Source organism: Penicillium waksmanii (assembly GCF_028829765.1).
Source record: "Penicillium waksmanii strain IBT 27052 chromosome Unknown utg000004l:1.0-5674109.0:1.0-5678898.0, whole genome shotgun sequence".
NCBI classification, from domain to species: Eukaryota; Fungi; Ascomycota; class Eurotiomycetes; order Eurotiales; family Aspergillaceae; genus Penicillium; species Penicillium waksmanii.
This window is the reverse complement of record NW_026643251.1, coordinates 3,865,975-3,887,936: the sequence shown is the minus strand read 5'-3', so window position 1 is coordinate 3,887,936 and position 21,962 is coordinate 3,865,975. Positions and strand designations below refer to the sequence as shown.

The following is a 21,962-nucleotide window of genomic DNA, read 5'->3' as shown; positions in this document are numbered from 1 at the left end:
ACTTTGCAATTCCAAATCAAAATTCCATCTGCCGGCAGTGGGTATGCAACGCCGCAGATTTCCATCAACGGGAGAGATAGCGTAACCCAGGCCCCTATCCGAGGTAGCATCCCATTGGTTGCCAGCCACGCAAAGCTTACTGCTTGATAGACTTCGCTGCAAGCCGCTGGATCAAGTAAAAGATAAGACGTCCAAGGATTGATTGAGATGGGAATGATTGCGATGGGAATGATTGCCCCGGAAAAACCGGCAAGGCAACCAGCGACGGCCCGAAACGGTTTTCACAGTATCGAGCTCGATCCTCATCTTTCACCATTGTTGCATATCTGTCGCCAGGGGAAACCCTGACAATCTTGCCACCGTACAGAGTGGTCAAGGCCTACATATCCTATGTATGTACTCGGTACCGAAGATGTCGGAAATTCTGCCAGTGTACTCTTACTACGGAGTACTAGTATTCGAGTTGATCCAATCCAATTACGTCGATGCTGGAACGCCCGTAGATCCAGGGCCATGGGCAGGAAACGGGCTACTGCAACGCCTGGATGAGACTAGGATTTTAATCGTGACCAACATCACATGGCAAACAAAATGCGAAATGCGCCTCATATCTGTCAGCGGTCCAGAGTCCGATGGCAGCTTCGACGTCAAGGTCGTGCCTGCACTGACCGAATGCAATCAAGTCAGCCGACAGTCGACATCATGCCGCATGGGCCATTCCCTCAGGCTAAAGAGAATGTAAGGTTCGACGGAGGGAGTTTACACCTCCATAGGATCTTCTTCATCAGCTCGCGAGTCCCGAAATGGCAGAGTACTGGGATGATCTCCACTTGGTGGTCGTGGGGAGGGGGGGTCCTGCTCCTCCGAACTGTACCGGTATGTATGTGCCGCATAGAAAAAGCTGGGCAAGATTGTACAGAGTACGGATACTACATGCATAATTGCCGATCCCGTTGACATCCACGAAGCGGTGACATATCCTTTGTACAACTCCGTTCCATGCCTCATGATGGCTAGTGTGCGGGAGCCTCGAAGAAAAGCGAATAGGGGGGGGGTCACAGCTGAGCTGCGACTGATCTGCGACGGAGCTTAGCGCTGTTTCATGACGGGCGGAATGGGATTCAGGTGGCCCGTGTGGTTGATCGCTGGAGCGTGTTTAGGTCGGACAGGAAGAGGGATTGTCTTGATCTGTGACAGTTTGATGATGAATGTGTGGCAGACCCTCATCTATTCATGTCAGATTAGCGTTGATCTATTGTGTTAGTGTCATGATACACGGTAGCATTCCCTCCCGCCACCCCGGAATATGTCTCAGGTATGGCGTAATCATACAGAACTTGAACGGTCTTTCGATCAGGGGTTCAGTACTCGTAGGATATTCGTAGGATACTCGTATGCGAGTTTTCGATAGGTCTTTGCTAGAGTTCACGGCTGCGGAGAGGGAACTCTCGAGGTCTCCCGCTGGTTCCACTCAGGGGGGATCCACTCTCGCGCGTTTTACCCCTGAGAAGCAAAGCACTGACCAGGAATGCAAGCGTAACTTTAGTTGAGGGGGGAGGGCAAAGGCGACTATGAAAAAAAAAGCAAAGATAAAAAGGCAAAAGCAAAGACATTGCGCGGTGCACCCCCGCAAACTAATCCCAAAAGCAAAGAATCTTTAGGGCGTAGCGTCAAGCTCGGGGACAACGAGAGGCCCTTGGATTTAGCCAATGCGCAGCGCAGGGAGAGGACATCCTGGAGGGAATTTCCTAGGGTACCCTACTCAAACTCGTACTACGAGTAATCATCGGAGGTCACGCTACCCAGGATCCGTAGGAAAATGAGGCATTCTTTTGGTACTCCGTACTCGTACTGCCTACACCCTCCACTGGAATGATGGAAACGAGGCAGCAAAGTGGTCTCTTCATCCACGCGGACCGCACGATGTCGGATGATGGGCCCGGACTGCCAATCCGGCTGAGATCCGCTAGGAGCCTTGCGTCTGAGACATCCGTTGATAGTGTCGAACGATTGATGCACCTGCGGCAGCCAAGTGTTGCCTTTGGTGCAGATAGAAGTGAAGTGGAGTTGCTCGTCTCTTTTTTTGGATTTTGGATTTGGTAGATGCGGATGTGGATGTGGATGTGGATGATGATGATGATGAATGCGCATGGTGGATTGAATTGCGATAAGCATATGTTCATGAGGGTATTCACCCTAGACCTGGGATATGGGATAAGGGATTCCATGGAAGGACCTTCCTGTTCTCCATGAGTCTCCAAATCTCTTGGAGATAGAATTTAATTGTATTGCTGGCCAACATTTCATCCCGAGTTGAATCAATCTGAAACCCCGTTCAGCTTCAACGTTGAGAATGTCGTCCACATGGAGGTCTCGTGGACCAGCGATGTACCCTTGGCCCCTCTCTCTCCCCCAAGGTCATCCCCACCTTGGAAGTCAGTGCGGCAGGGCCCCGGTTTAGCCATTTAATCATTTAATCATTTAATCCCCCAAAAAAAGAGGATTATCATTTTTGGGCTCGGATGCAGGTACCGATTTGATGTTGGGTTGGCAACGAGTCCGTGTAACTGGCCTTTTTTTTCTATCAGACGGCGTGGCACCGTTGGCCCTGGCCCTGACGTAGTTCGGCAAGTTGCGCAAGCACAAAGCCCGAGATCCCAGAAGTGTATCATAATGTGGATCCAACAGGGGTAGACAAAGTACGAGCGTACTCGTACGAGGAGAGAGAGAGGTTTCCCCGAATCCATGGAAAAGGGGAGGTTCGCGGTGGCGAGGTGCATTGGGCCAGGGGTAGGGCAAATGGACCTGTACAGTCAAGAATACCGAGGACAGAGGACACATACATACGGATACTCAGTAATCCCTTGCATCAAGCTGAATAAAATAACCTCTAAAAATTACTCCGTAGTATTAATACTAATACTAACACTAATATTTATATTATTATTATTAATATTAATATTAAATTCTATCCATCAGTAAATACTCGTTCGTATGCTCCACTTATCCTTTTCTTTTTTCCCTTTTTTTCTTCCCCAGAACACTTCGACTAACAAGGAACAAGCAAACTAACGAAATAATTAATCTCCCTTTCCTCCCCCCCCCCCCAAATTCCCCCCCCTCTTCCCCCCCTCCGTTGTTTCCTGGCTCCCTCCATCTTCATATCCCTACGAGACATTCCTTACCATTCTCTGTAATATTCTTCTTCTTCTTCTTCTTCTTCTCCTGCCAATTGATCCCACCCCGATTGCCGCGGTTTGCGCCCAACCACCCCCCTCCCCCCCTCAAAAACCTTCTTCTTCTCGGCGAACCCCTTGTCGGGTGAGAGGAAGACAACCCGACTATCTATCCACCCAGGGATCGAAGATCGAAGAGGTAATACCTTACATTCATCCGGACCGTTTCATTCCGTTCCTCTCTGACCTTTTGAACCTCTCCCCCCAAAGACCTTCTTCCGCCATCCCTCCCTGACCACTTGCGCCGTTGTCTGCAGCGCAGTCGACCAGCCCATCCTTCCTCCAGGAAGGCCTTCACACAGAATCGCACAATGTCTGTTGCGACAATGCTTCAACCAGCATCGAGAATATCCCGAGCCTCCTCTTCGTCCTCTTCCTCGTTTCAACCCGTCGCAAGACAGAACACCATGTCGTCTCACGATACTCGGTCGCTCCGTCAATCCAAGCGGATGTCGGTCACGGCACTGTATCTGTCCATGTCCGCCAAGGATAGAGACTTGGAAATCTCCGATGATCTCGCAAGAGGTACGTTCAATGCAGCTTCCCACTGGCCGTCGCGTCGCCCCAGGGTACTGACTTCCGCACAGCACAGAAACACCTGAGAGAATTGAAATCAAAGATCTCCTCGCAGTCCAAGAAGAACTTCGTATTGGAAAAGGATGTGCGATACCTCGACTCGCGTATTGCGTTGTTGATTCAGAACCGAATGGCCTTGGAGGAGGTAAGTGCATATTCGTTCAGAGCGGAGGGGGAGAGAAGAGAGAGAAAAAAAAGAGCGTGGACTAGTCACTCACACCTATATTCCTCTAGCAAAACGAAGTCGCCAGCCATCTCGATGATACCGCCGACCCGCAAGAGGGTTTCTTTCCCAACGATGAGCGTACCCAGAAGTATGGCAATCTGCTCTTTCTGCTGCAGTCCGAGCCCCGCCACATCGCCCACCTGTGTCGACTAGTCTCAATGGCCGAAATCGATTCGCTCTTGCAGACTGTCATGTTCACCATCTACGGAAACCAGTATGAGAGCCGCGAAGAGCACCTCCTCCTTACCATGTTCCAGTCCGTCCTCACCTATCAATTCGACAATACCCCCGAGTACTCCTCCCTTTTACGCCAAAACACCCCTGTCTCTCGTATGATGACCACCTACACACGCCGTGGCCCTGGACAGAGCTACTTGAAGCAGGTTTTGGCTGATCGGATCAACTCGCTGATTGAATTGCGCGATGTGGATCTGGAAATCAACCCCCTGAAGGTTTATGAATCGATGGTGAAACAGATCGAAGAAGAGACCGGCTCGCTGCCAGACTACCTCGCTCGCTCTGTTACAGCCGAGGATGCTGCCGACAATAAGCAGGTCCAGGCAATCATCGCACCGCGCCTCAAGATGCTGACAGATATAGCCAACGGATTCATTACCACCATCATCGACTCGGTAGATGAAACACCTTACGGTATCCGATGGATCTGCAAACAGATCCGCAGTCTTTCCCGTCGCAAGTACCCCGACGCCCAAGACCAGACCATCTGTACCCTTATCGGCGGTTTCTTCTTCCTGCGGTTCATCAACCCCGCTATTGTTACACCACGCTCCTACATGCTGATCGACGCGACACCTACCGACAAGCCCCGCCGTACTTTGACTCTGATTGCCAAGATGATCCAGAACTTGGCTAACAAGCCTTCATACGCCAAGGAGCCTTACATGTCCAGCCTGCAGCCTTTCATCGAATCAAACAAGGAACGAGTGAACAAGTTTTTGCTTGACCTGTGTGAAGTCCAAGACTTTTACGAGAGTTTGGAGATGGATAACTACGTGGCTTTGTCCAAGCGTGATCTGGAGCTGCAAATCACTCTCAATGAGATGTACGCTACTCACGCGCTTCTCGATAAGCACAGCGATGCCCTCACCCAGGACCACAACTCGCACCTTGCTCTCCTACTACAAGAGCTAGGAACGGCACCCCCACTGGTGCCTCGCAAAGAAAACAGGACCATTACGGTGCCACTTTTCAGCAGATGGGAGATAGCTCTGGATGACCTGACGGCCGCCCTGGATATTACCCAAGAAGAGGTGTTCTTTATGGAGGCCAAGTCAACCTTTGTCCAGATCCTTAGGTCTCTTCCACAAAACTCATCGGTCGCTCGCCGGCCTCTGCGATTGGACCGCATCGCTGAAGCAGCTGCAACCCTCAAAAATGATGCAGTGATGGTGCGTAAAGGCATTCGCACCATGGAATTATTGAGTCAACTCCAGGACATGGGTGTGATCGACCGCTCCGACGAGTTCAGTTTGCTGAGGGACGAGGTGGAGCAAGAATTGGTGCACCTCGGCTCGCTCAAGGAGAAGGTACTGGATGAGACACGCAAGCTAGAAGAAGTTTTTGCCACCATCCGCGATCATAATGCTTATCTAGTGGGCCAACTGGAAACCTACAAGTCCTATCTCCACAACGTGCGCAGCCAATCTGAGGGTAAGCAACGGAAAACGCAGAAGCACCAGGAACTCGGCCCGTACAAGTTCACCCACCAACAGTTGGAAAAGGAGGGCGTCATCCGCCGCAGCAATGTTCCCGAAAACCGTCGCGCGAACATCTACTTCATGTTCAAGAGTCCGTTGCCCGGAACATTTGTGATCAGTCTGCACTATAAGGGCCGCGCGCGTGGTCTGCTTGAGCTTGACCTCAAGCTGGACGATCTCCTGGAGATGCAGAAGGATAGCCTTGAGGATCTTGACCTGGAATATGTTCAGTTCAATGTCACCAAGGTGTTGGCTCTGCTCAACAAGCGATTTGCACGCAAGAAGGGTTGGTAAACGCCAAATGCGCGCCCACCTCGATATGGCTTATCCCTCTCTTATGAAGACTTATGTGACCGAGTAAAGGGTTGCAGCCTACAACCTCTCCCAAACGTCTCGGTTGGCTGTGAACGCCTGCAGCTTATTATTTTGATGATCCGATGGATACGGAACCCCCGTACTCAATGTCTAACTCTCCATCTTCGTCCATCCTCAAACCCGAGATGGACTGAATGAATGCACAGCGATGATCTCGACCATTCTCCTTGTGGAACCCCAGGAGAATTTGTGTCTAGTGTGAATGCCATCGATACACGAACATATGCTCCCGCTGGCTCGGGCATGTCATCGATCTTGATTTCCTCAGGATCTTTTCCTTTGTTCCTCTCTCTCTTTTGCTTTTTTTTACCTGTCGTGGATTTTTGCAATTTATACCCAGCGCATAGTTGTTGCTCACATGTCTTGTTCGGCCAATCTGTCCAATAATCCTATCTGATCTGTTTTTTTTTTATGTTTATGTTCCCATCACCGCTCGGGCCTTCTTCAGGTTCCCCATGCGCTGTGTATAATATCATCTTGCTCATGTATCTTGCCACGCGAGGTCTTTTGGATTCAATACCCGTTTTTTGATATATTTTTTGAGTCTTCGGCTTGTACAGCACAGCACAACAACTATAACTAGAAGCACGTTCAATTTTATCTGGGATACCATAACATTGATCCTCATCTCGGCGATCCTTAAGTGCCGGTCAAATTTTCTCCTTAGCTCCAGACTAGGGCGACTTGTCATGCGGGTTTGGTGGATGATCTTTTCGACACCGCCTCGTGCCCCTCTCGCCCCCTTGAGCTAGTTGCCTACGCTGATCGATCCATGCAGAACTCAATGGCAGATGTAACCCAGTGACCAGGCCGCTTGAAGAGGATTCTAATTTGAAGTTGTTTGCTTGCCCGCAAGCGGCCATAGTATGAACTATGCATGTTCTCTGTAGGGCAACACGATATCGGGGTCTGTACCTAGGTAATAATACTACTGTATTGAAACTGACGAGTACCTAGGGGAAATCGACCAGGATAGTTTCGTGTAATTTTTTTCTGATTTGCTTCCTGCTACTTTTCCCTGTTAATTTGGCCACCATGGGAGTCCTTGGAGACATAGGGGACCTCATGTCAATAGCCCAACGTATTGACCCAATCCACTTGTTATTTAATTCTCCATTATGTACCTCCAAATAAATTAAAGCCCGACCCAGTAACCAACAAGACCCATCTGGGCCTCTCGCCGTGCTGTTGTTTACCCAACGGGCGATCCCCCGTTCATATTGAAGTGGCCACTTACGCCAATTCCCGTCCGCCTTCCTGCATTTCCTCCCCCCCCCTCCACTTTTTGACGTCGCCCCTCTCCCCTCCTCTCCTCTCCTCCTCTTCCTCCTTTCATACACTCACACCTTCACCATGGCCGAGCAAAACTTGTCCACCGACTCCAAGTACGATCAGTACGACTTTCCCACCACCGCGCCGGACGCTGTGCCTGGCCACCCCGGCCACACCACCCCGGAACATGACGCCAAGGTGCACCAGCTCCGGACAATCCTCGAGCAAGAGGGCTACACCGAACGCCTGGACACCCTCACTCTGCTCCGATTCCTGCGCGCTCGCAAGTTCGATGTCAATCTGTCTAAGGAGATGTATGTGGCCGCCAATTCCCTCGAACGCCGGTGGTCCACTTCTCTGAACAGGAGCTGGATTGCCCGCAACACTTGCATTCGTCACAGATGTGTCTAATACTGATTACTTGTAGGTTCGTGAGCACTGAGAAGTGGCGCAAGGAGTTTGGCACCAATGAGCTGCCCGCCACCTTCGAATACCCTGAGAAGGCCGAGGTGTTCCAGTACTACCCTCAATACTACCACAAGACTGACAAGGTGAGTGCCTGGCTGCTTTGATCGTATTCATTTCTTCATGTGAGACGACTCACGAGAGGAGAAGTAAGAAGACTGATCGCAATTTCACGCTATAGGATGGCCGTCCCCTCTACATTGAGAAGTTGGGCAAGATCGACCTCACGGCTATGTACAAGATCACCACCAGTGAGCGCATGCTGCAGAACCTCGTCACCGAGTATGAGAAGATGGCCGACCCACGTCTACCCGCCTGCTCTCGCAAGGCTGGTAAGCTCCTCGAGACCAGCTGTACCGTCATGGACCTGAAGGGAGTCGGTGTCACCAGCATCCCCTCCGTCTACGGATACGTGCGCCAGGCCTCTGAAATCTCCCAGAACTACTACCCCGAGCGTCTGGGCAAGCTGTACATCATCAACGCCCCCTGGGGCTTCAGCTCCGTCTTCAGTGTCGTCAAGGGCTTCCTCGACCCCGTCACTGTCAACAAGATCCATGTTCTCGGCAGCGGATACCAAAAGGAGCTGCTGGCTCAGGTTCCCGCCGAGAACCTGCCCGTCGAGTTCGGTGGTTCCTGCAAGTGTGAAGGTGGCTGCGAGCTGTCTGACATGGGTCCTTGGCAGGAGGCTGAGTGGGCTCGCCCCCCTGCGTGGGCCGTTAAGAAGGAAGCTGCTGCCGCTGCCGCTGCCGCTGCCGATGCCGATGCCGATGTCGATGCCGCTGCCGATGCCACCGTCCAGAACGAGGACAACGGCCCTGAGAAGAAGGACGCCAGCGAGGAGGGCATCCAGGCCAGCGCATAAAATGCTCGATATAGACTCTTTTCATTCGTCCAACCATTCGCATATACCGGGCGCCTGCATCGCTCCTGTGCCAATGACCCTTCGTACTAATTTTAAGAAGAGGGACAATCGACCAGGATTTGTAGGAGAAGTTTCTCGCCGGGGCGAGAGCCAGCTGGCTTTTCTTTTTCCTCGGCTCAACTGTCAATTGCGGAGTACGACTTAATTGTGTTCCACTTTGGCATCTCGAATTTCCACCTGGAAATCCAACGCCTTCTGGAAGTTTTCAACACATCATCACCGACGACCCAACCACAGCCTGTGGACTCTTTTGCCTTTTGTTACTTGCTTTTGATCTAGATATCACTGAAAGTTCTTTCCCCTATATTCCTTAAAGTGTTTTAAATACGCGGTTTCACATCCGCTCTCTCAATATAGAAGGGGGAAGACGGGATGGTGTGGGAGTGTTTTCAAAAAGCGAGTTGGGAGTGGAGGTGAAGACTTGACTTTTTTTTTCAATCTTTGATTTGGAGTGTATACACGGGAGAGCACATAGCAAAAAACACGGCTGGTAGCCCATGAGATTCACCTTGCTTATTGTAAATTGACACGATGGTGTTGCAAAATGTATTGCCATTCCTAACAAAGGAAATAGACTCGACCCAGTGTCTGAAAAGTCGATAGATGAGCCCAGAAGAAACAGAAACAATGGTATCATGATCCTCGCGAAGCCCTCGTTACCAAACGCCTTCCACATTAAAAGACATAAAAAACACCCCAAGTGAATCCGTTAAATATCCGCGAAAACGCTTGCAGACAGAACTCTCACATCTTCTCGACCACCTCAGCAGCACGCCCGGCCCTCTCAGCCTTGCCCACCGTGGTAGCCAGAGCATTACCTTCGGTACCAGGTTCACCGTCAACAGCCCCCTCGCCCTGTAGCCGCTGCAGTGTCCGCAATGCATTTTCATATACATCTGCCATATCACCACTCGCCCACCGATCCGTCTCTTCTTCCGTGCCTAGCGGTATCTGCAAGTCCCATTCTGGGCGTGGCCTCTTTCGATCACCACGGCGTCGAGAGCGCGTTTGTGTCTGACTCTGTGTTTTGGCAACCGACCCCTCGTCAATGTCAACATCCATCGCCTCGGCCTTTTCAGTCGAAGATCCATTCTGTTGTCCCGCCCCCGCGGCTTCTCCAGCTTCGTCAATCTCTTCATCTTCCTCGTCTGCCGCTTCTTCCTCCGTCTTCATGACTTGCGCCAATTGTTGCGCATACTCCTTTGCTGCCTTCCGGGGCGCGTCTCGTCGTAGTTGGGCAACGCCTGTGGTGAGGGATTCTAATTGCGCGTAGAGCGCAGTGACCCGTGATGCTAGCTCTGAGTCGTAGGGTTCATACTCGACTGTTTCCTGTGCGGTGAATGAGGCTGGGAAGGGGAATTGTGGCGAGGATGAATCGATTCCGTTGATGCTGATTGAGGAGGATGCTGTTGTGAAGGTTTGGTTTATATACTAGATGGCTTATTAGTTTCTGGCCTGGGCTCTTTGATGTGCTCGACAGAGTCATTTATCGCCTAGGAGTATTCCTGGTTAACTTACTTCGTTCACTAATTCCTGCACGCGTTCGCGCATCGGATCCGGAGTGTCATCGTCTGTAGCTAAAGGGGGGGAAATTGAGGTCGAGTTTTTGCCGGGAGAGGGCAACTGCATTTGTGTAGAGGTATGTGAAGTCTGCTGGAGACTGTAGCTCGATCTTGCGATACCCTTGTGAGCCCATTTTGGAGGTTGTTGTTTGGTTGTTGCTTGGGCGGGTTGGATTTGCACGCGTTGGAGGGAAAGGCTTGGCGTTGGTCCCCGCAAACGCAAACGATGTCATCGTTCAACGTTTGACCTTCAGTTTTCCCTCCAACTTCCAACTTCACCTTTTCTTCCGATTCTCTTCATTCTTTCAACAGCTTTCATATAACACGATTCATCTTTCTTTACTTTACGCTATTTTCCTTTTTGTTAGATTCCTACAACGTCACCTTCCTACAAGTACCTGCCTCTCTTCTTACATCGTCGTTGCTGCGGGTCAATCAGGCAATGATACGATCACCGTGAAGATAATGCCTACGACCTCGGCGCTTGGAACTCTGTGTTGAAGCGAGGGCCTCTCAGGGGTACAGAAGCAATTCATAGTCAACACCATACCGATCATACTTTAAACAACCATGGAGGACACCGCCAGCATTTCTCTGGTGGACAATACCGCCCCTTCGCAACACCTTAGCAGTGGGGATTTGGAATCTCTACGACGAACCTCTACCGTTGCTCGCCAGAGCAGTCGATCCTCACGCTTGAACCTTGTATCGGTATCCGGACAGCTTGCGAAAAGAAAATATGCGAAATGGCAGCCCGACCGGCTAGGTGTTACATCCGACAATGAAACCTCCCCGAGCAGAGAATCGTCGCGGGCACGGGGGTCGATCTCTGCGGGAAGCACTGGTGGTCCTCCTGCCCGACAGCCTTCACATCAAGATAGTGGGCTAGGGTTTAGGGAGAGTGAAACTATCGACTTTGCACCGACACGCACTCAGAGCCACACCAATGCTACGACACATTCCACGACGACAAATGGACACCCCCCTCCTTCCGATGAGAAAAAGCCGGTTTCGGAGCTGGATATTTTATACGAGAATCAGCGCGGCTCATTTGTCTTCGGGATCCCTCTTTATTCCCAAGGCTCGCTGCTTAATTTAGATCCCAGCCCCTGGATGACCCAAGACCGACGAGAAAGTCCCGTCAATATAACCAATGCTCAGCTGCCAGACCCGAGCTGGGAGTGGTCCTGGCGGACATGGTATGTCGATATGTCTGGCGATGTGGATGAGCAAGGATGGCAATATTCCTTCTCCTTCAGCTCGTCTCAATGGCATGGTACACACCCGTGGTTTCACTCCTGGGTCCGCCGACGACGCTGGGTTAGGCTTCGACATAAGGCCCCGGAGAGACGTGTTCGTGGTCGGTCGGAATTCGAACAAGCACATATGTTGACCGAGGACTATTTTACTATCCATTCTCACAAGGTTCGCAGTCGTGATCAGAGTACGACTGGCCTTTCGAGGGTGGAGTCTGGGTTTTTAAACCGCGTTGATACGAAGGTGGACGAGGAGGTACATTTGGAGGAGATAGGGGATATTCCGACTTTGATGCATGCTTTGAAGCTTTGCTCTATTGATCGGGAGAAGATTGACGCCCTTCGCAAGTTTGTTGAGGAGGGCGGCGAGGAGTTATATTATCTGAACGACAAGGTTAGTCAGACCATCGCGCATAGTACTTTTACTACATCACCCAATACTAATCCCTCACGTTAGATCACGGAGATCATGTCTATGTTCGTGTTTCAAGCGTCCCGCTGGCACTTCGTCACATATCTTGTTGGAATGATCCAACAATTATCTCAATTAATTATGGACTCAGATGACAAGGAGTCCGATAGAATGCAACGAAAGAAAGATAATCTTATTCGGGCAGTGGAATCTGCCAAACAGCATGTTACAGGGCCCGATTTCTTTGCGGATTCCCATGGGGAGTCTGGAGGGGAACTGCTTGGTTTGACACCACTGTCGCAACATAAATACCTGCTATCGAAGCGAGCACAGGCTACTGGTGAGCCCTTGATTGTCATGAAGGGCAAGGAGATCAAGGGTATCCCCAAGGCCGCAGAGGTTGGCCGCGAAGATCATATCTATTGATGATGGCCCTGTATATAACATTTTAGCCGTGCATACACGCAATAATCGGCTCAGTCTCGGAATAAGCCTCAAATACGATCAATTGGCATAAAACGTTTGACTTCATTCATTGTAGTATACTCGTAGTATACTCGTAGTATTATCAGATCGGAGGCAGTCCGGAGTCGGTCACCGCCTGCCCGTCCCGCGGCGACAATTTTCGGAGTTTGGCTGCTCGGTCCTCTTCAACTGCCAGTGCCAACACCATTCCTCTCCATGCCACGGGTGCTACAGGAGCATTTCTCCCTATGTTCTCGAGTGGCCGCCCGTGTCTAAGAAGGCGCCTGTCTGTTGTCTTGGACAATGTCACGGCTGGCTCCGATGAACCCCTTCTCTTCCTCTACCCCCGATGGGCCGCGTCGGCTCTGCAATGCCACCAGACAGCGTCTTTAACGACCACCGCAGCTTCAGCAAATAGATCTCGCACATCCAATCGCACATTTCCATCGGTTGCCCCTCCCTGCGCCCCTTCTATCTCGGTCCGCCGACAATCGAGCCGATGGTTCTCTCCAAATGCTGCGGGTAAAGATGGCGATGGGAGCAGCACGGAAGTGCCACTTGCTGCCAACGAGACGATAAATTCGAGCGAGCAGCACATTGACAATGCAAAAGCCGGATCAAGCCCTGCCAAACAGGCGGAACCTACTATCGAGCCGAAGCGCCCTGTCGGCTTATTTGCGGATATCGAAACCGACACACCAGCGCGAGGTCCTATTACATGGAAAAGCAGAAGACGAAATAGACATCGCCCATCTTCGCGGCCCTTGGCTGCCCCCACACGCGATGTGACTACTCAGAAGGCCAATTCGATAGCTAGGCTGTCCGTCCGGGATCGGAAGAAGCTGCGTTACGGAGCTTACATCAAGGGACGGTCGAAGAACAGCGAAAAACTCTCATACTATCCGATCGGGGGCTGGGATTCAATGAAGGACATATTGGAACGACAAGCACAAGATCCACGAGTGGCGGCCCGGAGAAGTGCCAAACACAAGGAGTTGCAGGTACCCGAAGAGACCATTGGGATGATGTCTGGAATGACCGATACGGCAATCGCAGAGAACATCTTTTATATCAATGTCCGAAACGGATGCCGCGTACAGATTCTGCACCCAAGAGACGGTGATGGCCTCCACCGTAAGGTTATACTATCGGGCTCAGAGCGCGTGATGGAGCTTGTTGAAGACCGCATCAAGCGCGTCCAAGCTCAGCAGGAAATCGGAGATCCTCTCGTCGAGATTTCGAAGCCTCTTTTCCCTGTTCTCAGCTCAATGGAGACCATGCGGCGCAATAAACTTCCAGTGCCCATGATTCGCGGAGTGTGGATTGAGTCAAAATCGGACCGCATGAGCTATCAGGAACTCCTCGACCTTGGCTCATCTATCGGCACCGTGAAAGAATTTGCAGAGCGCATTCAGGATTTAATACGGGCATGTGAACTACCTTCAGGCGAGCGTACAGGCAGCAAACCTCAGCCCGCCCAGCGCGACCAGACTGTACGACGCATTTTAAGACTTTTCCGACAAGATTCGAACAAAGAATACTTTTCTTCCGCAGCTTTGAACCAGGCATTGGCATTCTTATGCGATCAAGAGCTTTTAAAGGCTGCGAGAGCGGTCTTTCTTCGAGCAGAACATGTCGCAACTGCGGACACATACAATATCTTTCTCCGGACCGCAGCTCGACGACAAGATTTGAAAACATTCCGGAGGTTCCTAATCTCTATGGACCGAGCGAGTATTCGCCCGACTCCGGAGACGTGGCTTGTACTTCTCGGGGCAGTGGTCACTCCCAAGGCCAAGGCGTCTCTTATCGCGCACCTGGTGCAGAAGGGGTATATGGCCGAGACAAGAGTGACTCGTACTGCGCTCCAGCTGACAATCCAGGATTCTCTTTTGGTGCATCTGGAGAATGGCCAGAGTATGGATTCGTTCCTTAACCTGATGGTCAAAACACCCGAAGCCAATTGGTTCGGCCCATCGATTCTCTCTCAGATGTTCAGTGCCATTGCCCGCCGGGGGGGACTTCACTGCTGCCAACATCCTCCTCAAATTCTGTCTTACGAATCAGCTTCCGCTCGGAAGTAACCAGCTCACCCTCCTGTTGACCATGTGTCGCAAAGATGTCTTCTCTGCCGTCGACTACCTACTTCCATTACTCCGACAGTCCAACTTTCAGCTTTCGCGGCAAAATATGGACTTTTTCTTTCGAATCGCTTACAAAAGCGAAAAATATAATATCTGCCGGGTCCTGTGGCGGTACGCTTGCGTTTATGGACTAGTGACCCACAGAATGAAGGAGATTGTCCTGAGCTCACTCTGCCGCAATGTCTCCTACCATCATTACGCCAATGACTTCAAGCAAGGTTGGCAATTGTATGCAGGCAAGGTCATCGTTGGACTCGAGCTACACTTCCCTCGCGGGCCGGTGTGGCCAAAAGATATCACCGATTTGATTCCCTCGAGGTTCAGCAACAGGCCCCTTGATTTCCTCTCATCTGGTTTCAAAGCCCAGGGTACAGAACGCGACCTCCAGCACCGCGTGGCTTGGATGCTCATCCACCGTGACCTTGGATTATTAGGAAAATCCCGCTATGCCCCAGTACGAACCCTATCTGTCATGCTCGAGTCGGCCGCCATCCTTGATGCTGATTGGGGGCGCCAACCGAGGAGCCTGGATTGGTTTCTAGACAATGCCATACATGTGCCAATCAAGCGACTACCTTCGGAAGATCGACAACCTCTCTCCTCGACCCCTCTCTCCTCACCCCATGACCTTGCGTCTCTCGAATTATACTCTGCTAAAAGTGCACTGCGGGTTTAATTCAATCGAGCAGCCCTGGTCTTGTATCTATCATCTTTTCATCGGTTGCATTTTCTTGTTGTCCTGTATATATACCTCTTGTACATTATTGAAAATAGAGAGCATAATAGACCCGAACATGATTTATATCACAGCAGACTTTGTCCACATCTCAGCGTGGATGAACAGGCTCATCACCAATCTCCTCCATCTTCTCCTCCAATAATTTAGTCATATGCACAACAACATCCGCATATTTACTCTCATGGTAACAATTAAACAGCTCCAATGGATCCTCCTCCATATCAAAAAGCTCCCATTCCTTCTCCTCCCCACCAGGCCTCGTGCCCTCAATTCCAAAATCCTCATTATACCAATAAATCAACTTATACCGCTGATCCCGCACCGCATAATGCGCATACGCCTCATGGATCACATCCCGATGCATCCAGTATCGATGATACGCAACTTGCTGCCAGTCGACGGGTTTATTCTGTTTCAGCAGGGGGCGGAAACTAACACCCTGCATGTACGACGGTTTCCGACAAGCGGCGAAATCCAACCAAGTCGGAGCAAAATCGACATTACTGATAATATCGTTGCAGATGGATCCGGGGACAACTTCAGCCGGATACCGGATCAAGAAGGGCATGTTGAAACTCTCTTCGTAGACGAGTCGCTTGTCAAACCAGCCGTGCTCGCCTAGGAAGAATCCCTGGTCTGAGGTATAGATAACCATCGTGTTCTCGGCTAGACCCTCGCTCTCGAGGAAGTCCAGCATGCGGCCGACGTTGTCGTCGATGGACTGGATGGTACGTAAGTAGCGCTGCATGTAGCGCTGGAATTTGAATTCGGCTAGTTCGTCGGGAGTAGAGAATGTGAAGACTGTGCCATCGTCTTTGTCGATTAGTTTGAGCGTGGATACATCTTCGGGAGCAGGGATTTTGCGGTCGTGGAACCACCATTTATCTAGCATTTTGGTTCCGACGGTGGAGGCTCCGCCGTCTGGTTGGGCGAGGCCGAGGTCTGTATAGGTTAGATCTTCGGCGACGCGCATTTTTGCGACGGAGGCTGCTTTGGCCCGGTTCTTGTAGTCGTCTGTGAAAGTATCTGGGAGGCGGACAGGGTCCTTGTATAGATGTTTGTGTTTTGGGTCGCATTCCCAGCTGCGGTGGGGTGCTTTGTGGTGGCACATGAGGAAGAAAGGTTTCTTCTCGTCTCTGGATTTAATCCAGTTTAGACTCTTGTCGGTGATGATATCCGTGGCATACCCCGGTTCTCGATGAATGCCGCTGGGACTAATGAATTCCGGGTCGAAGTATTCGCCTTGTCCCGGGACGACTTCCCAATGGTCGAATCCGGTTGGCTCATGATCTTTCCCTTCACCAAGGTGCCATTTTCCGACCATTGCTGTTTGGTAGCCGCCTGTGCGGAGATGTTTTGCGACGTTTGGGATGTGCTTGTTGATTTTGGAGTCGAGGGTCATGACTCCGTTGACGTGGTTGTGGGTTCCGGTGAGGATTGCAGCCCGCGATGGGGTACAGATGCTGTTGGTTACATAGCAGTGATTGAATTTCATGCCTTCGGTAGCGAGGCGATCGAGATTGGGGGTGTGGTTGATTCCTGCGCCGTAGCAGGAGATCGACTTGGCGGCATGGTCATCGGCCATGATGAAGATGATATTAGGGCGTGAGTCGGTCGCCATCCCGAAAATACAGCTTTTGTAGCAACAGATTTTTGGAGAAGACTTGAAGCAGAGGAATAGTGGGATTTGGGGTGAAAGTCTGCTTTTAAATGTTGGGGTGGCATCGCGGTACCCATAGCTCCGAACATACTTGTGGACGGGTCGTGCATAGCGCCATAGTTACAGGTTATTTCTCTTTCTAATAGCCTATAGGATAAATTTGGTTAGTTCATCAATGGGGGCTCATTTATTTACGAATGAGAGTACAATTAGAAGGTGAGTCGCGTGAGCTGGGGATAGCTTTACCCCGCAGATCCACAACGTTGCGGTTGTCGGCGGCTGTCGGTGTTTGGGATCGCGGATTGGTTGGATTTGGGGTGAGCATGGGTTTCTCTTCATTGATGAAGATATACTTTAATCAATTTATTTGTAATCGTGCCAGTGGTTGGGATCATGATATCAAATTCGCTCTGATCATGATGCTCTAGGAGTACTAGTATCCATGAATATATATACTAGTTCTAGCCATGTGCCCAGGTGAAAAGTGGCACCATCTTAAAGTTGAACCACCAAACACTGGAGGGGTTGAATTCCAATGAATTTGAAGCGACTAGTAGGTACCTACAGACTGAGAGCAAGATGCTGGTAATATTATCAAGCAATACGACATGAGTAGTACTATTTTCGTTCAAAATACGGTTAAGATACCGTGGTCTGGCCGTAGCACAACGGTATTTTAGACCAATACTATTTTAGAGACGATATTTTGAACTTAGATCCTGATCTGGCTCTAGGTACCCCATTTGTTAGATGACCGACTGGATTTGCCACCGAGAATCACTTTGATGGATTCAAAGTAGGCTTATTGCTCTGATCTCTTTGGGTCGGAACGCCATGACAACTCTATTCCAAGGTTAGTATAGTACTAATAGCCTCATACTAACTCAAGAGACTAGTGCCGATTGTATAATTGCATACGATCGTAAGTGTCTAGCCACTTGTGTGATCAACAGGATTCGAGGCTATAGATAAACAGACGTTAGCCTAATGCCGTGGCTATGGGCCAACCCAGTGTCCACTTGTGGCATGCATCGAGATCGGCGTACCTGCATACATCTACTAGTACGGAGTACTCCGTACATCATACTACACTGTAGCATATTTTAGAAGAGTAGAGAATGCAAGATCTATGTTCGACTCAGTCAATTAGCCCAGGTCCGTCTAGCCCATAATCTATAATCTACTAGTATAATATCCTCGTATACGGGAATGCCGATTTCGCTTAATCAGAATACACCGAGACTCGGCAAGGCGCATCTGGGCGAGAGAAACGTGGAACTGGAATGCATCGCGTGGCTTGGCCATTTTAGCTAGGAAACCGAGACACGCGACAGATGGAAAGTCTACCAAGTCGACGAAGTCATGGTTAACCACGAGTTTGAGGGGCGTGGGGGAATGGCAGGCGGTGATTGGCCGAGGAAGGGATTAACCACCGCCCCAGACGGCTAACCCGACCAGCACGGGGGCACATGGAGGACAGTGATTGGTCAATTGTGGAGTACTCGATGGAGTAACCCAGTCCTCCGGAACTACGGAGTAGAGTAAATACGGATAACCCTCTGGAGTGGAAACGACGGAGTGACTTTCATGGCAGGAACGACCCAGACAGGAACAAGCAATGGCGAAATATTGACAAGCATCGCCAAGATGCTGGGCATCGTCTTGGTCTTCGTCTTGGCTGCAAGCCATCAATATCAGATTCATTCAAGTCATCTCGCGACTACTTGATACAATCGCTGAGTGACTTCACGTCAATTCATCCAAGGTTGACTCCTGCCACTGTCAATTGACATGAAAGGCACTTGTACGGAGTACTACTCGTATGTATATCACACCCCCGGTGGAGCAACGCTAACACTGATACATGCTTTGACCCTCCTGTTCCAGAAGCTCTCGCCCCTCAATCCATTGCATTATCCTCTGTCCATCAGCGAATGGCAGCATCCAGAACTCTCTCAACCAGCTCGTGATCCATTACGTCCAATGCCCATCCCGAGAAGGTGCGTCCAAAGGACTCTCTCGCCCCGAACTAGCGTTGGCATCAGAGATTACTCGTCTCCACCCGACATCTAGCGCATGCTTCCCACGCGTGCCATTGCCAGATCCCCATTCGTCCTGTGCGCTGACGGGCGGTTGCTACTGTGGTTCGTGGCCTGCTGGCATGGTCTGCCTCTCTCGGTTCCAACGCCCCTCGTAAAAAAGGATAAATATGCTTCGTATCCCTCCCGACTGCCAATCTTTTCTGAATTGTTGCAAGTCTCTCATTCCTCCCCTTGTCTGACCCTAGGATAAGGCGCCTCTTTCATCCATTGTTCCGGTTGTCATTGACCTGTCCGCCACAATGGTTCACATGGAGACTCCCAAGGAGGCTCTCACTCACTTCGAGGAGATGGAGATCCACGAGAAGGCCGCCTTCGACGAGATCATCCGCCCCGCTGATGCCTATGCCCCTAATGGCACTTACTGGGCTGACCTCCCTATCGGCGAGCGTGTTAAGTTCTGTATCACTCAGGATGGTACCGAGGCGAAGAAAGAGTTTGCTTGGTTGTGGGATATGTTCAAGACCGATCCTCTGTCTCCCATCAGCTACTACTTCAAGAACGCCGTTCTTCCGGGAGCTGGTCTCGGTCTCGAGGGGTATGTCTCCCCTCGGCAATGATGCTTCATGGAATATGATATCAAGGTCTCGATACTGACTCTTTTGTCTGTCTAGTTACGTCCTGTTTTCTATCAGCAACGTCAGCTCCCTGTTCAGTGAATCCTTCGCCTCCTGCTGGAAGACCTACGAGGTTTGCGACAAGAACTGGATCGCCGCCATCAACTACCTCGAGGTCGTCGGTATCATTGTCGGTCAGATCCTCGTCGGTTTCTTGGGTGACTGGTTCGTATACACCCTCAAAATATTATTCCCTGCCAAGAAAATACTGACAGGTATGGATAGGATCGGTCGTCGCTGGGGTCTCATTCAAGATGCGACTATCATGTTCATCGGTCTTCTCATGCTGACTGCCGCCTGGGGTGTCACCCAGAACGGTTGGATTATCTGCTACGCCTGGTCTCTTTTCTTCTACTCCATCGGTGTCGGCGGTGAATATCCTATGACTGCCACTATTGGAATGGAGAATGGATATGGTTCCGGTAAGGTGACCACCTCCCAGGATCGTCTGCACCGTGGTCGCTCCGTCGTTGGAGCTTTCCTGATGCAGGGCTGGGGCCAGTTTGCCAACCAGGTTCTCCTCATCCTGCTGCTCCTGATCTTCCACCACGGTAGCGGTAGCCCTCCCTACTCCGCCGTCGCTACTCAGTGGACCTACCGTGTCTCATTTGCCATCCCTGCTGTTGGTACTGCTTGGCTTGTTTACTACCGTGCCTATCACATGAAGGCGGCTAGCAAGCAGCTCGAGGCCCAGAAGAAGAAGGCCGCCGTTACCGGATATGATATGGAGTCTCTGCGCCTGACCTTTAAGCACTTCGGTCCCCGTGTGTTTGCTACCGCCAGTGGTTGGTTCGCTAACGACGTTTTCTTCTATGGTAACAAGCTGTTCCAGAAGAAGTTTATCGGTGTTATTAGCCCTGGCAGTGATGTTACCACCACCTGGACCTGGAACTTGGTCAACATTGTTGTCTCCCTTGCTGGTTACTACTGTGCTGCCTGGTTTGTTGACACTAAGCTTTATGGTCGTAAGTGGATGCAGATTGTCGGCTTCATGCTGTGCTTTATCCTCTTCGTCATCCCGGCTTTCAAGTACGACTACTACGTCAAAGCCGAAAACATCCATTCTTTCCAGACCATGTACTTCCTATCTTCCTTCTTCAACCAATTCGGCCCCAACTGCATTACCTTCCTTGTCGCCGCCGAAGTCTTCCCCACCCCCATCCGTGGAACAGCACACGGTATCTCTGCCGCCGCAGGAAAACTCGGAGCTCTGATCATCGCCGTCGTCGGTTCCTACACCACAGTCCAACAACAATTCCTTATTGTCCCCTGGTTCGGTCTCGCCGGTGCCCTCATCACCTACCTGTGGCTCCCCGATACCACCGGCCTGGATCTGCGTGAACAAGAACGCCGCTGGCAATTCATCCGTGAGGGCCGCGAACACGAGTACCACGGCCCCGCCATCCACAGAAAGCATCTCTCTGTCTGGGAGCGCTGGACAGGCAAGGGCAAGCTCTACGACGCCGAACTCGACTACAAGATGAAGGTGTCGGAGTTCCGTGCCGAGTGGGAGGCCGCCATGGCCATTCGTGCCGAGGAGTCTGAGACTGATCTTGGTATCGATGATATCGATGACAACCTCCTCCAGGGCTCGATGCATAAGTACTTCGAGCGTACTAGCCCTGTCATCCGTAGCATGAACAAGGATGCCCCAGAGCCCCTGTCCCTGCCTGCCGCTGCCAATGAGAAACAGGAGCCTATGTCTCACGAGTAGAGGGATGTGTTGATGCGTGATGTTGTTGGTATAGACTACTTTCTTTTACTTGTTGAACATTCTTTTGGAATAACCATTTATGGTTGTATATTCATGATTTTTTTGTATAAAACATACCCTGTGATGAGACCTGATGAGGTCTTTGAGTTTAATTTATCAGATTGGAAATAATAGCGAGGCTCATTCAACTTTTGAAATGGCCATTGAAATCCCTCTATCATTCAACTTGAAGTTCAAGATGACTCCTTCGTAACAAGATTAAATTAATACTCGTGGAATAAAGCGTAGAAGACCTTGGTAGCGGTTAATGGGAAGCCATAAGGTAATCATATGGCGGAAATTGCTTTTGATTTTCACATATAGTACATTTAATGCGCCACCAGCCACGGAGAGGTGCCACTGCCCACCAAGGCGCCATAATATAACCATGCTATGGAGCACGGTTGACATCAGTTCAACTATGGAATGAATTGAATTCAATCGTCGGGAGCTAATAGGAGTGCA

The 21,962-nt window shown here is 50.7% G+C and overlaps 6 protein-coding genes across 6 annotated transcripts; 4 read left to right on the top strand and 2 right to left on the bottom strand.

Moving 5' to 3' along the window:
• Positions 1-3,547: 3,547 nt before the first annotated feature.
• N7481_004260 (Ras GTPase activating protein IRA2) lies at positions 3,548-6,050 on the top strand (the record flags this gene model as incomplete). The annotated part of the gene is made up of 3 exons (XM_057263479.1): positions 3,548-3,761; positions 3,824-3,957; positions 4,047-6,050. 3 exons carry the CDS (start codon positions 3,548-3,550, stop codon positions 6,048-6,050), a joined length of 2,352 nt encoding a protein of 783 aa, XP_057125140.1.
• Positions 6,051-7,484: 1,434 nt separating this feature from the next.
• N7481_004259 (SEC14 family lipid-binding protein) lies at positions 7,485-8,730 on the top strand (the record flags this gene model as incomplete). The annotated part of the gene is made up of 3 exons (XM_057263478.1): positions 7,485-7,717; positions 7,831-7,954; positions 8,050-8,730. 3 exons carry the CDS (start codon positions 7,485-7,487, stop codon positions 8,728-8,730), a joined length of 1,038 nt encoding a protein of 345 aa, XP_057125139.1.
• Positions 8,731-9,534: 804 nt separating this feature from the next.
• Positions 9,535-10,419, bottom strand: N7481_004258 (uncharacterized protein; the record flags this gene model as incomplete). Its single annotated transcript, XM_057263477.1, has 2 exons — positions 9,535-10,221; positions 10,309-10,419. 2 exons carry the CDS (start codon positions 10,417-10,419, stop codon positions 9,535-9,537), a joined length of 798 nt encoding a protein of 265 aa, XP_057125138.1.
• Positions 10,420-10,922: 503 nt separating this feature from the next.
• Positions 10,923-15,305, top strand: N7481_004257 (uncharacterized protein; the record flags this gene model as incomplete). The annotated part of the gene is made up of 4 exons (XM_057263476.1): positions 10,923-12,002; positions 12,066-12,419; positions 12,593-14,402; positions 14,485-15,305. 4 exons carry the CDS (start codon positions 10,923-10,925, stop codon positions 15,303-15,305), a joined length of 4,065 nt encoding a protein of 1,354 aa, XP_057125137.1.
• Positions 15,306-15,456: 151 nt separating this feature from the next.
• Positions 15,457-16,953, bottom strand: N7481_004256 (sulfatase family protein; the record flags this gene model as incomplete). The annotated part of the gene is made up of 1 exon (XM_057263475.1): positions 15,457-16,953. The coding sequence occupies one exon, from the start codon at positions 16,951-16,953 to the stop codon at positions 15,457-15,459; it is 1,497 nt and encodes a 498-aa protein (XP_057125136.1).
• A 2,416-nt stretch (positions 16,954-19,369) lies between these two features.
• N7481_004255 (uncharacterized protein) lies at positions 19,370-21,458 on the top strand (the record flags this gene model as incomplete). Its single annotated transcript, XM_057263474.1, has 3 exons — positions 19,370-19,665; positions 19,742-19,909; positions 19,970-21,458. The coding sequence occupies 3 exons, from the start codon at positions 19,370-19,372 to the stop codon at positions 21,456-21,458; spliced, it is 1,953 nt and encodes a 650-aa protein (XP_057125135.1).
• Between the last annotated feature and the right edge of the window lie 504 nt (positions 21,459-21,962).